The sequence below is a fragment of the Pristiophorus japonicus genome, chromosome 9 (assembly GCF_044704955.1).
Source record: "Pristiophorus japonicus isolate sPriJap1 chromosome 9, sPriJap1.hap1, whole genome shotgun sequence".
Classification (NCBI taxonomy): Eukaryota; Metazoa; Chordata; class Chondrichthyes; family Pristiophoridae; genus Pristiophorus; species Pristiophorus japonicus.
The window spans coordinates 166460344-166474341 of NC_091985.1; the positions used below are offsets into that span (position 1 = coordinate 166460344).

The 13998-nt window shown below is 42.8% G+C and overlaps 1 protein-coding gene across 1 annotated transcript in view; it reads right to left on the reverse strand.

Moving 5' to 3' along the window:
* LOC139273312 (heterogeneous nuclear ribonucleoprotein L-like) overlaps positions 1-13771 on the reverse strand; it is a 36087-nt gene extending 22316 nt beyond the window's left edge. The window contains exons 1-2 of the mRNA XM_070890071.1: positions 13310-13771; positions 148-308 (exon numbers count right to left, since the gene is read on the reverse strand). Of these exons, the coding sequence (XP_070746172.1) occupies positions 148-308; positions 13310-13459 (311 nt within the window). The 5' untranslated portion in view covers positions 13460-13771. The remainder of the gene's footprint in view (positions 1-147; positions 309-13309) is intronic.
* Between the last annotated feature and the right edge of the window lie 227 nt (positions 13772-13998).

Consider the following 13998-nt stretch of genomic DNA (forward strand, 5'->3'; position numbering starts at 1 on the left):
GAGAGAGGAGGCTTTACATTCAAAGTACACCCCATGCACCTGGCTCTTTTCAGCAGCATTGTTCACTTTAAGAACGGAAAAGGGATACATACCAAAGGCCAGCAGGAATTCTAACAAGTACTCAGACAAATAAGTTGAATCATTTACCTTACGAGTCCAAATCGATCAACACCCTTCACCAGATCGGCTTCAATGACGGAGTCACAAAGAGCACGGACATGAACCACGGGTGATGGGGCAGTCTTGTATTGGCTTCTTGGTCGATCATGATCTCTGTCTTTATCGCGATCCCGATCTCTATCACGATCCTAAAAATTTCAAATTTAGGAATTATTTTTGTCGTAGTAATATCTTCAAAGCCTACTCTTCCATTTTAACCCCAAATTCCTGTATGGGATATTGATTCAAGTCAAAAATCTATGAATCTCACCAGTGTTATTATTTCTCTACTGCTTGGTTTAAAACACTAGGCTGTTGGAAGTAATTTCAAAACAAGTCTCCAGCAACCAAAAGTAGATGCTTGAACTGTTAACTGACACACATGGCGTCAGCCATGGCTCAGTAAGTAGCACTCTTGCCTCTTGAATCAGAACATGGTGGATTGAAGTCCCAATCCAGGGACTTCAGCACAAAATCTATGCTGACACTAGTGCACTACTTCACTGCCAGAGGGGTCACCTTTCAGATGAGGCATTAAACCAAGGGCCCTTCACTTCTCAGGTGAATGCAAGCGATCACATGGCACTATTTCAAAGAGCAGTCGAGTGCTCCCTGGTATTATGGCCAATAATGTCATATCAATAAAAAAAGATTATCTGGTCATTTATCTCACTGTTGTTTGTGGGACCTTGCCATGCACAAATTGGCTGCTGTGTTTCCTACATTAAAACAGTGACTACATGTCATTAGCTGTAAAGCTCTTTGGGGCATCTGGATTTCATGAAAGGCACTGTTTAAATGCAGGCCTTAGGCTTCACCGACATAGATGTTATCACAAAGCAAAATACATCAGAATTATTTCCTCTTTTCTCCAGATAAGGGGCTGGCCATTTTAGGACTGAGACGAGAAGACATTTCTTTACTGACTTGTGAATCTTTGGAATTCTCTACCCCAGTGGCTATGGACGCTCAGTTGAGTATATTCAAGTTCTAGATAGAGTCCAAAAATGTATCTAAGGGAATCAAGATATGAGGACTGGGTGGGAAAGTGTTGAGGTCGAAGATCAGCCATGATCTTATTGAATGATGGAGCAGGCTCAAGGGGCTGTATGGCCTACTCCTGCACCTATTTTATACATTCTTAAATAAAGCCCAATACACAGGCTGCTTCCACTCAGTCAAAGCACATGGGCTCAAGGGTAGGGAAGGAAGTTAGAAATGAGACAAGCAGACCAAGACCAGACTATCCAGTGACCACTGCTGAAAAAGTACAAAGCATGGACAGAACTAGGCTTAGGGGGCTGCACTGCCCTCATGAGTTAAACAGGCACTGTTAATTAGGCTCATGAGCAAAGCATAGCTATTTGGAGGAGGTGCTGCTAGCACCACTGGAATGCCACAGCTACAGTCAGCACCTACACAGATGAATGGAGGAGGAAAGTAGCTGTTTTTCTATATCATCTCTGGCTTCTCCACAACAACTTGCCTTTATATAGTGTCTTTGTAGAGGCGCAGAAATCAGTCATCTCAAATGAGTTACTCTACGTACTGGGCTATTATTTTTTTTTTTTAAAAAGAGTGGAAACATTCAGTTCATTAAGACTTGAAATTACCCCAGTCCTTGGGATAATAGGCTCAAACTTCAAGTCTGAACTTGATCAGTTAGGATCCAACTACAAGGTTCACTGACAACTGCAACATCTCTACGAGAAAATGAGACTGTTAAGAGTCTTTTCCACGGGTTCACCGCCTGCTGCCTGCATAGAGTATGATCTATGCCTAAACACAAGTTTTCAAACACAATGTCACAATACAATTAACTACTTAAGTTTGTCAATGTTAAAAACAGTATTGCTTATACTGCAACTAAAAGCCATGTTTTGACCAGTAAAAAGTACTCGAGACTCGAGCACAAAATCTAAGCTGACACTAGGCAGTATTGCCCCATCTACCCTCAAGTAAATGTAAAAAAATCTCACAGCACTATTAAAAGCAGGGGAGCCCGATGACAACCAATATTTATCCCTCAACCACCACAAAAACAGATTATCCAGTCATCAACACATTGCTGTTTGTGGGATCTTGCTTTATGCAAATTGGCTGGTAAGTTTCCTACATTACAAGAGTGAATACACTACAAAAGTACTTCATTGGCTGTAAAGAGTTTTGGGACGTCCCGAGGTGGCGAAAGGAGCTTTATAAATGCAAGTTCCTTTAATTCAAACCAAAAATAATTCCATTCTATTGTGTTCACTGGTTCAGCAAGTACACCACAATAGAGCAACTAGTGTAGACCTTGAACTACCTTTATATTCTCTAGCTCGAGCAAGCAACTGAATGAAGCCAAACAAAGCAGCCCAACAGTCAACTGAAGGGCACGTGAGTGAATTGAGGGGAGAGAAATGGGGGGAAAATTACAACGAACAAACATACATTTTAAACATTTTTGCTCGGAGACCATTGCAAATTTATAATTGGTGGGAGACAGCCCAGAAAATGCTGCCACCAGGTCATAATCCAAAGAATGCAAGATTTCACTTCCTTTGTGTATACTAAAAGTAACAGGAGGAAAATAATCCTTCATGAACAATAAGGCATGAGGGAGGAGAGCAGCAATGATTGGTGGTCGAGTGCATAATTAGGCAGACAAACTCCTCTTCAGGAGTCGTCGTCCCAAAAATGCCAGTTTGGGCAGTGTGCACCTAGTTTGTATGGAGCCCCAGCCCACATGGGTGAAGTTGGCAACCTCACAAAGGCCAGGCCATTAGGATAGCCAATTAATTACCAGCGTAGAACGAAATTGGGACCACTGCTCTACATACAACTGGCATAGCATTTGTTAAAACCACCCAAAGAAAATCCCCCCAAAAATCCATGAAGTCATCAAGGCATAAATCACAATTTCAAGGGGAGGTGCAACAAGACCTGGGTGTCATGGTACATCAGTCATTGAAAGTTTGCATACAGGTACAGCAGGCAGTGATGGCAAATGGCATGCTGGCCTTCATAACGAGGGGATTTGAGTATAGGAGCAGGGAGGTCTTACTACAGTTGTACAGGGCCTTGGTGAGGTCACACCTTGAATATGGTGTACAGTTTTGGTCTCCTAATCTGAGGAAGGACATTCTTGCCATTGAGAGGCACAGCGAAGGTTCACCTTGGAGACTGATGCTCGGGATGACAGAACTGAAATAAGAATTATATTCACTAGAATTTTGATGAATGAGGGGGAATCTCAAACATAAAATTGACAGGATTGGACAGGTTAGATGCAGGAAGAATGTTCCCGATGTTGGGGAAGTCCAGAACCAGGGGTCATAGTCCAAGGATAAGGTATAAGCCATTTAGGACAGAGATGAGGAGAAACTTCTTCACTCAATGGTTAACCTGTGGAATTCCCTACCGCAGAGAGTGGTTGAGGCCAGCTCGTTCGATATATTCAAAAGGGAGTTAGATATGGCCTTACGGCTAAAGGGATCAGGGGATATGGAGAGAAAGCAGGAGTGGGGTACTGAAGTTGCATGATTAGCAATGATCATATTGAATGGTGGTGCAGGCTCGAAGGGCCTACTCCTGCACTTATTTTCTATGTTTCTATGTCTAGGTTTCAAAATCCATTTTTGAAAGTTAGTTGCTTAATGTTAACCCAAGGGGGTATGATCCAGTGACAATTAACTCTTGTCCCAATCTCACTGTTATTTTCAAAACTGCATGCCTTCTCTGCCCACACACACAACCTATGCTAAGTAATGGTAGGATGCAGACCCTGTGATCATTACCCAAGAGAACTTCCAAGTCATGTGGAGATAGCACCAACTCAGATGGCAAATAAAAAGCCTCATGATCTCTTAGTGTCTCACATTAGCAGGCCTCCAATACCTCATCCAAATAGCCGCTCTCCAGGCTATTTGACCAATGACCGTTTCACTACCTAACTAGATAAGAGTAGTTCCACCTGCACTTTCTGGCAAGTCATGAACAGGTTACAAGCAAACAGATTATTTTTCTTTAAAAATCACCCCAATAGAGGACTTAAATTATGAAGTGGTTTGATAGGGTAGACAGAGAAAAAGTTTCCATTTGTGGGGAGACCAAAGCTAGGGGCCATAAATACAAGATAATCACTAATAAATCCAATCGGGAATTCTGGAGAAACTTCTTTACCCAGAGTGGAACCCACTACCACAAGCAGTAGCTGAGGCAAAGTCTAGATGCCTTGAAGGGGAATCTAGATAAACAAATGAGGGAGAAAGGTGCGATGAAGTTGGATGGAATGAGGCTTGTGTGGAGCATCGATAATATGAAAAATTCCTTTAAGCCCAATGCACTAAATGCCCAGAAACACCACTGCCCAGAAACATAGAAAATAGGTGCAGTAGCCCTTTCTGCCCTTTGAGCCTGCACCACCATTCAATAAGATCATGGCTGATCATTCACCTCAGTATCCCTTTCCTGCTTTCTCACCATACCCATTTGGCCATAAGGGCCATATCTAACTTCCTTTTGAATATGTCCAATGAACTTGCATCAACAACTCTCTGCTGCAGGGAATTCCACAGGTTAACAACTCAGTGAAGAAGTTTCTCCTCATCTCAGTCCTAAATGGCTTTCCCCTTATCCTTAAGACGGTGACCCCTGGTTCTGAACTTCCCCAACATCAGGAACATTCTTCCTGCCTCTAACCTGTCCAATCCCATCAGAATTTTATATGTTTCTATGAGAACCCCTCATTCTTCTAAACTCCAGTGGATACAAGCCCAGTTGATCCAGTCTCTCCTCATATGTCAGTCCTACCATCCCAGGAATCAATCTGGTGAACCTTCGCTGTACTCCCTCAATAGCAAGAACGTCCTTCCTCAGATTAGAAGACCCAAAACTGAACACTATTCCAGGTGAGGCCTCACTAAGGCCCTGTACAACTGCAGTAAGACCTCCCTGCTCCGATACTCAAATCCTCTAGCTATGAAGGCCAACATGCCATTTGCCTTCTTCACCGGCTGCTGTACCTGCATGCCAAACTTCAATGACTGATGCACCATGACGCCCAGGTGTCATTGCACCTCCTCTTTTCCTAATCTGTCACCATTCAGATAATATTGTGTCTTCCTGTTTTTGCCACCAAAGTGGATAACCTCACATTTATCCACATTATACTGCATCTGCCATACATTTGCCCACTCACCTAACCTGTCCAAGTCACCCTGCAGTCTCTTAACATCCAACTCACCGCTCACACAGCTTGGTGTCATCTGCAAACTTGGAGATATTACATTCAATTCCTTCATCTGAAATCACTGATGTATATTGTAAATAGCTGGGGTCCCAACACTGAACCTGCGGCACCCCACTGCTCACTGTCTGCCATTTTGAAAAGGACCAGTTTATTCCGACTCTGCTTCCTGTCTGCCAACCAGTTCTCTATACACGTCAATATATTACCCCCAATACCATGCGCTTTAATTTTGCACACCAATCTCATGTGGGACCTTGTCAAAAGCCTTTTGAAAGTCCAAATATACCACAGGTTCTCCCTTGTCTACTCTACTAGTTACATCCTCAAAAAATTCCAGAAGATTTGTCAAGCATAATTTCCCTTTAATAAATCCATGCCAACTTGGACTGATCCTGTCACTGCTTTCCAAATGTGCTGCTATTTCATCTTTAATAATTGATGCCAACACTTTCCCCACCACCGATGTCAGGCTAACTGGTCTATAATTCCCTGTTTTCTCTCCCTCCTTTTAAAAAAAAAAAAAGTGGTGTTACATTAGCTACCCTTCAGTCCATAGGAACTGATCCAGTCAATAGAATGTTGGAAAATGATCACCAATGCAGCCTCTATTTCTAGGGCCATTTCCTTAAGTACTCTGGGATGCAGCCCATCAGGCCCTGGGGATTTAATCGGCCTTCAATCCCATCAATTTCCCGACTAATAAAACACGCAATGGAAATTTTCAGATACTTCAAAAAAATTCATGGACCGCAGATTTGCTCTAGCCCAAACTTCGCCGTGTGGCACAAAAAAGTCCACGGGAGGGAATTGGCCAGTCTTGATGCTCATTCCTCATTTGGTCAAATTGTAGGAACATTAGCCGTGGAGCAAATGAACTTCACTAACTTTAATTTTACAGATTTAAGATAATTACCAAAAGAACCAGAGGGGAGGTACACACGCAGCATGTTATGATCAGGAATTCACTGTCAAAGGGTGGAGGAACCAGATTCAACATTAATTTAGAAAAAAAATTATATATTTGAAAAAGGAAAAAGATTGCAGGGCTATGGAAAAAGAGCAGGGGAGCGAGACCAATTGGTAGCACTTTCAGACAGCTGGCACAAGTACGCTGGCTGAAGGGCCTTCTTCAGGTACAAGTCTATGAATTACCACGAGCACAGAGCAGCTTCAGGAGGTAGTGGCCATTAACTTCCAGTAATCTAGTGGACTGTGTCCTATCCACATCAAGTCCAAAACAAAATTCTCAATCTGCAGAATTCCACAATACCACACCATTAATGGCCAAAACCTGAAGCTGCTGGGAGAAAGGACAGGCAGCACAATCAGACAAGCGTATGTGGGAAAAAATTTTTTTAAAGTACTATTAATAGAGGAAAGAACTTACATTTATATAGAGCACCTTTCACAGTCATGATCTAACTGAATGGAGAAGTAGGCTCGCGGGGCTGAATGGCCTACTGCCGTTATTTCATAACTTCATATCCACGATGAATTGAAAAATAAAAATTCAGCTCCGTTCCCAGGGGAGGAGAAGGCAAGTGAGAAATTTAGCCGATATGCTTTGTTCAAAGTACATAAACTGCAACTGCTTGAGTGAGAGGAATAATAAAAAATGGTCATAGCCAACTATTGATCTACAAGGATGGAAATAAAACTTAGTCATGTCATTCAACTGGGACTACAAAAAGTATAACTTAATACTGATAGTTTTAAGTAGTGACACATTGGGCCACAAATTAACTGTATTCATTGCTGCCACTTTACTCCAAACTATTCACTGGCCAACAATGCACAAATAGAGTTAGCTATACAATTTCTTGCAATTATCAGAGAAAGGAAGTTGAAATGAAAGCCATTTCAGGAGGACTCCATTGAGATGTCACTTTTTTTCATCCCCAGAAACCCTGAACTTATCACATTGTCAGATCTTTCAACCGCACCCCTACTCGCAAGCTGAAAAAACCTCAACAGCCCAGAGAATGTGCCAAGTTCTAAACCGAAGATCTAGAAACAAATTGCTGGCAGTTTGTTAGACTACAGAAACCAAGTCTCTCAACATAGCACTGGGAGGATAGATGGTGATATGATAATAGGCCAGAATGTATAAACTGAAAAGTACAGCTTCAACAGGACTATTTCAGCTGCCTGAAACCCCCATATAAAAATCAAATAACCATCAGGAAAAACTGAACAGACTGGGGCTCTCTTCTCTAGAAGAGCGTTAAAATTATGAAGCGGTTTGGTAAGAGGGACCATAAAATAAGAAAGGTGAGCAGTCTATAGGCCACCCCCCCCCCCCGCCCCAACCCCCAACATTAGCTACACTGTTGGACAGAGTATAAAATCAAGAAATAATGGGAGGCTTGCAAGAAAGGTACAGCAATAATCATGCGCGATTTTAATCTTCATATTGATTGGACAAATCAAATTGCCATGGTAGCCTTGAGGAAGAGTTCATAGAGTGCATAAGGGATGGTTTCCTGAACAGCACATTGTGGAACCAACCAGGGAGCAGGCTCTTATAGATCTGGAGTATTGTGTACAGTTTTGGTCTCCTAACTTGAGGAAGGACATTCTTGCTATTGAGGGAGTGCAGCAAAGATTCACCAGACTGATTCCCAGGATGGTGGGACTGACCTATCAAGAAAGACTGGATCAACTGGGCTTGTATTCACTGGAGTTCAGAAGAATGAGGGGGGGACCTCATAGAAAAGTTTAAAATTCTGACGGGTTTAGACAGGTTAGATGCAGGAAGAATGTTCCCAATGTTGGGGAAGTCCAGAACCTGGGGTCACAGTCTAAGGATAAGGGGCAAGCCATTTAGGACCGAGATGAGGAGAAACTTCTTCATCCAGAGAGTGGTGAACCTGTGGAATTCTCTACCACAGAAAGTAGTTGAGGCCAATTCACTAAATATATTCAAAAGGGAGTTAGATGAAGTCCTTACTACTCGGGGGATCAAGGGGTATGGTGAGAAAGCAGGAAGGGGGTACTGAAGTTGCATGTTCAGCCATGAACTCATTGAATGGCAGTGCAGGCTAGAAGGGCTGAATGGCCTACTCCTGCACCTATTTTCTATGTTTCTATGGTACTGTGTGATGAGACAGGATTAATAAAGGATCCTCTAGGAAAGAGTGATCATAGCATGGTTGAATTTCAAATTTATTTGGGAGGGTGAGTAAGTTGGGACTCAAACCAGTGGCCTGATGTTAAATAATGGTGATCACAAAAGGTATTAAGTTGGCTATACATTTCAGGAGGTATTTCATAACTCAACAAATATACATATTCCAGGTGAGAAGGAAAGACTTCAAGAAGGGAGAACCATCCATGGATAACTAAGGAAGTAAAGGATGGCATCAAATTGAAGACATAATAGGAGCAGGCGGCCATTTGACCCCTCGAGCCTGCTCCGTTTAATAAGATCATGGCTGATCCGATCATGGACTCAGTTCCACTTCCCATAACCCTTTATTCCCTTATCACTTAAAAATCTGTGTCTATCTCCACCTTAAACATATTCAATGACAGTCCCCACAGCTCTCTGGGGCAGAGAATTCCACAGATTTACAACCCTCAGAAAATGGAAAGGATGGATTAGGAGAGTAAACTAGCAAGAAATATAAAAAGTAGATAGTAAGAGTTTCTACAGGTACATAAAAAAGAAAAAAAAAGAAGTGTGACTAAAGTAAATGTTAATCCCCTAGAGGATGAGACTGGGAAATTAATAATGGAGTACAGGGACATGGCAGAGACATTGAACAAACATTTTGTATCAGTCTTCACGGTAAAAGACACTAAAAACATCCCAATAATAGATAATCAAGGGGCTATGGTGGGGGGGGGGGGGGGGGGGGGGGGGAAGAAGGAGGAGGAACTTAAAACAAACAATCACTAAAAAAAAAGTTCCCAGTAAAATAATGGGACTAAAGGTGGACAAGTCCCCTGGACCTGGTGGCTTACATCCTAGGGTCTTAAAATAAGTGGTTGCAAAGATAGTGGATTCATTGGTTGCAGTCTACCAAAATTCCCTGGATTCGGGAGAGGTCCCAGCAGATTGGAAAACTTCAAATGTAAAGCCCCTGTTTAAAAAAAAAAAGGAGGGCGACAGAAAGCAGGAAACTATAGACCAGTTAGCCTAACATCTGTCATTGGGAAAATGCTGGAGTCCATTATTAAGGAAGCAGTAGCAGGACATTTGGAAAAGCATAATGCATTCAAGCAGTCAGCATGGTTTTATGAAAGGGAAATCGTGTTTGACAAATTTGCTAGAGTTCTTTGAGGATGTAACGAGCAGGGCGGATAAGGAGGAACCAGTGGATATGGTTATTTGGATTTCCAGAAGGCATTCGATAAGGTGCCATATAAAAAAGGAAGTTACTGCACAAGATAAGAGCTCACGGGGTTGGGGGTAATATTAGCATGGATAGAAGATTGGTTAACTAACAGAAAAGAGAGTCAGGAAAAATGGGTCATTTTCCGGTTGGCAAACAGTAACTAGTGGGGTGCCACAGGGATCGGTGCTGCGTCCTCAACTATTTACAATTTATATTAATGACTTGGATAAAGGGACAGAGTGTAATGTAGCCAAGTTTGCTGATACAAAGATGGGTGGGAAAGCAAGTTGTGAGGAGGACACCAAATCTGCAACAGGATATAGACAAGCTAAGAGTAAACATTTGGCAGATGGAGTATAATGTGGGACAGCGAGAGGTTATCCACTTTGGCAGGAAAAATAAAGCAGCATTTTATTTAAAATGGAGAGATTACAAAATGCTGCAGTACAGAGGGGCCTGGGGTCCTTGTGCATGAAACACAAAAGGTTAACAGGTACAGCAAATAATCAGGAAGGGGTATAAATTGCAAGAGGGATAGAGTATAAAAACAGAGAAGTCCTGCTACAACTGTACAGGGTATTGGTGAGACCACACCTAGAGTACAGCATACAATTTTTGTCTCTGTATTTAAGGAAGGTTATACTTGCATTGGAGACAGTTCAAAGAAGGTTCACTAGGTTGATTCCTGAGATGAAGGGATTGACTTATAAAAGGTTGAGAAAGCTCATTGAATGTATTCAAATCACAGATAGATAGATTTTTAACCAATAAAGGAATTAAGGGTTATGGGGAGCAGGCAGGTAAGTGGAACTGAGTCCACGGCCAGATCAGCCATGATCTTTTTGAATGGCGGAGCAGGCTCGAGGGGCTAGATGGCCTACTCCTGTTCCTAATTCTTATGTTCTTATATTCATTAGGGTTTAGAAGAATGAGAGGTGATCTTATTGAAACACAAGATACTGAGGAGGCTCAAAAAGGTAGATGCAAAGAGGATGTTTCCACCTGTGGGGAATCTAGAACTAGGGGGCATAGTTTCAGAATAAGGGGTCGCCCATTTAAAACTGATGAGGAATTTCTTCTCGGTCATTAATCTGTGGCATTCTCTGCCCTAGAGAGCTGTGGAGGCTGGGTCATCGAATATATTTAAAGGTGAAGATACAGATTTTTGAATGATAAGGGGGTGGGCAGGGAAGTGGAGCGGAGCCCAAGATCAGATCAGCCATGATCTTATTAAAACGGCAGAGCAGGCTCAAGGGGCCGTATGGCCTACTCCTGCTTCTTATGTTCTGTCCAGTGGCATTGTCCCACACCTCATAATTTACAGCCAACTGCATGTAGGCAAGCTGTGAAATGGGACATGGTTACCAAGAACAGTGTGTCGTCACAAGAAATAATAATGCAACTTTGAACAGCTGGGATAGAGCACGTGAGTAGCTGACTGACTGCTGCATTCAATCTCGGGAATGTGAACAGAATAGTCCGTCTTTCAGAGCATCGACCCTCAAATATAAACAAGAGACCACAATTCTCTGGGGATTGGGAAATGTAAAATGTTCAACACGCTCAGGTTCTCTGATTCCTACATATACAGAAACAGTCTTTTTATACATTCTATTTCCCATTGGAATTCACATCTCCAGTTACAGTCTGAGTTCACATCACACAGATTTTTTGTTAAAATACCTCTAATGGAATATACAAAAAGATGGATATTTAACAATGATGTGAATTTTTTTTTTTAATTCTGTAGAATACTCTAAGACTGTTTTCAAAATCAAATTCCAGCTAAAACAAAAGAAACTCATCTTTTGCAGTTTCCATGTGCAATTTATAGAAATCTCCCCGATCACAAATTTCTCCTCTCTTCTGGCCAAAGTGCCTGTATCTTAAGTTAGTACTGCCAATCCTTCAAATTAGGAATCTGGATAGAACTTCAAAATGAAAGAACTTAAAGATATTCACCAGCAGCAGGCAATCCTTTTTTTTTTAAAATGGAGACGGTTAATCCAGGGTGGAAATTAGAAATTGCAAAATTATTTTCTAGTATTAATGCTTGTATTAAGCATCTGGAAGAATGGGCTTCAGAAATTAAATTGGATTCCATTTCATCAAAATCACTACAATTTTATGATGTGAACACTTACACAGTTTAAAATGTTTTAATAAAATCGCACTTGAGTTTCAAGCAAATGTTGGGAGTCAGAAAAACTGAGAATGGATTCTTGGGAGGAGTTACTGCAGAACAGGAATTTGCATTAAAATACAAGGGGCCCGATTCCACGTTAATTTAAAAACGTCATGCTTTCAAGGCTATGGAATTCACATTTTAAAAACACTCCAGGAATAATGTGTAAATCCTCAAAAGAAAAATCAGTAATCAACCCACAATGTTAATTACCGTCACGTCTTTTTAAAAAAAAACAAGCTAGCATTACACAAGGTTGCAGTTTCAGTCGCTCGGATGCACTGCACCTATTCTATACTTCAGGGCACCAGAACAATGCTGATTAAATGGCATCTTTGCAAATTGACTACAGTGTGATTTTAATTGTGCTGCCCAACAACCGTAGAACCGGTCCTCCCCACCCCTCCATATTAACCACATACCCAAAATGTCTGGTGTTTACTGAGTTAACAGCCTTGCTTTATTCACACTCATCAACCTCAAAACAATTTGCATTGGCCTTTCAAACAGCTTTGGGGATGAGCGTCTGAACTGTAACGCCACGCTTCATAGCAAAAAATACACCCACACAGGATATGGAATATAATCTTTATTTCAGGAAGCAATTTCTTGACAAAAAAACATTAGATCTTTTGCACAAACAGGATGGCAGTTGAAACGTTGAAGTTTGTTTTTTGCCTTCATCGTGTACCTAACCAGTAAATATTGCATCAACTTTATCCGCAGTGGAAGCAGAGCTCCCCATATGGGTATGTATGCTGGCTCCTTGGACTCACATGCAGAGAGAGCCTCTGCCACTCAGAACCGGTTTCTTGTGACTGCAATAAGTTGGCCACGAAGGAGCAAGACTGACTTTAAAAAAAAATGTAATACACACAAATAAAATGCGCTTGGCAACAGCAGCAGTTTAAAGCCATCCTCTCTCCCAAGAGGTAATCGCGTCTGTTTTAAATACAGGTCAACAGCTGCACTTTGGCAAAGAGTGTAGCACACACAAAATTGTCACGCTGGCACATTTGGTGCAGTGCGAAAGGCAGATTAAGGATTGTAATGCGAGAATAGGAGGCAATACAGGAAAGAGAGAAAACTGGGGTTAAAATATATATATATATAAAAAATAATTTTATGCGCGAACTACTTCTGAAATATAACTTGCGTGAAACCGAGAGTGAAATTTCGGCACGATTGCTTTGGGTGTGTGTGTGTGTGTGTGTGTGTGTGTAAATACAACGTGCGGGACCCGGGAGTACAAACACTTGTCCCCTTTGTTCGCCCCGCTCCCACTCCGTTCCAGCGGGCTGTTACATAAGGTCCGGCCGCCGGGTTTTCCAGCTGCCCCCTCCCATCCCCCATCACTCCCGCGCGCGCCCCAACCGCCGCCCTCCAGCTCACCCCGGCGTCCGAGCCGCCGCGTCCCTCGTCCTCCTCGCTGTCGAAATCGGTGTCGCTGTCGTCGACCTTGAGCCGCTTGGTCGGGTGGTGAGAGGACTCGTAATATTCTTCCACATAGTCCGCCGATTCGTAATAGTCCACCGAAGACATTCTTCAACAGATGGGTGCGGGGAAGAAAGAAAATTCGAGGCCGCGACTGTTATGTAACTAGGAGAGAGGAGGGGTGGGTGACACGCAAATTAATCGATGCTTCGCGAAGGCCGTGTTTGTCAAACCACCGTTCGATGCTGAGGCCCTCGGCCCGATGGAAAAGCCTCGATGCTGCCTTACAGGGGTTGTGGGGCCTCAGGCGGGGAGATGGTGGGCTTTTTTTTCCTCCGCTCCAGCTCCGTGCTTCGCCCTTTTGTCCGCGACCTCGAAAATACGTTCGCCGCGCACCCGCCCCGTTCGCCCATTGGCTGCTGGCTTCCCCGCGTGACGGCTGCTCCGGATTGGCTGCTGGGGCGGGGTGAGTGGGTAGGACGCTCCCTCATTGGACAGCGCTTGCTGCAAATTCCGCGTCCTGATTGGTTGTCGGCACGTCAGTTGTTGCGGCTCTCAGCTCGCTTTATGCCTCTACAATTGGAGCTGAGTCACTGCAGCTCCGGGCCATTCAACCTCTCGAACCTATTCCCCCATTCAATGGCTGA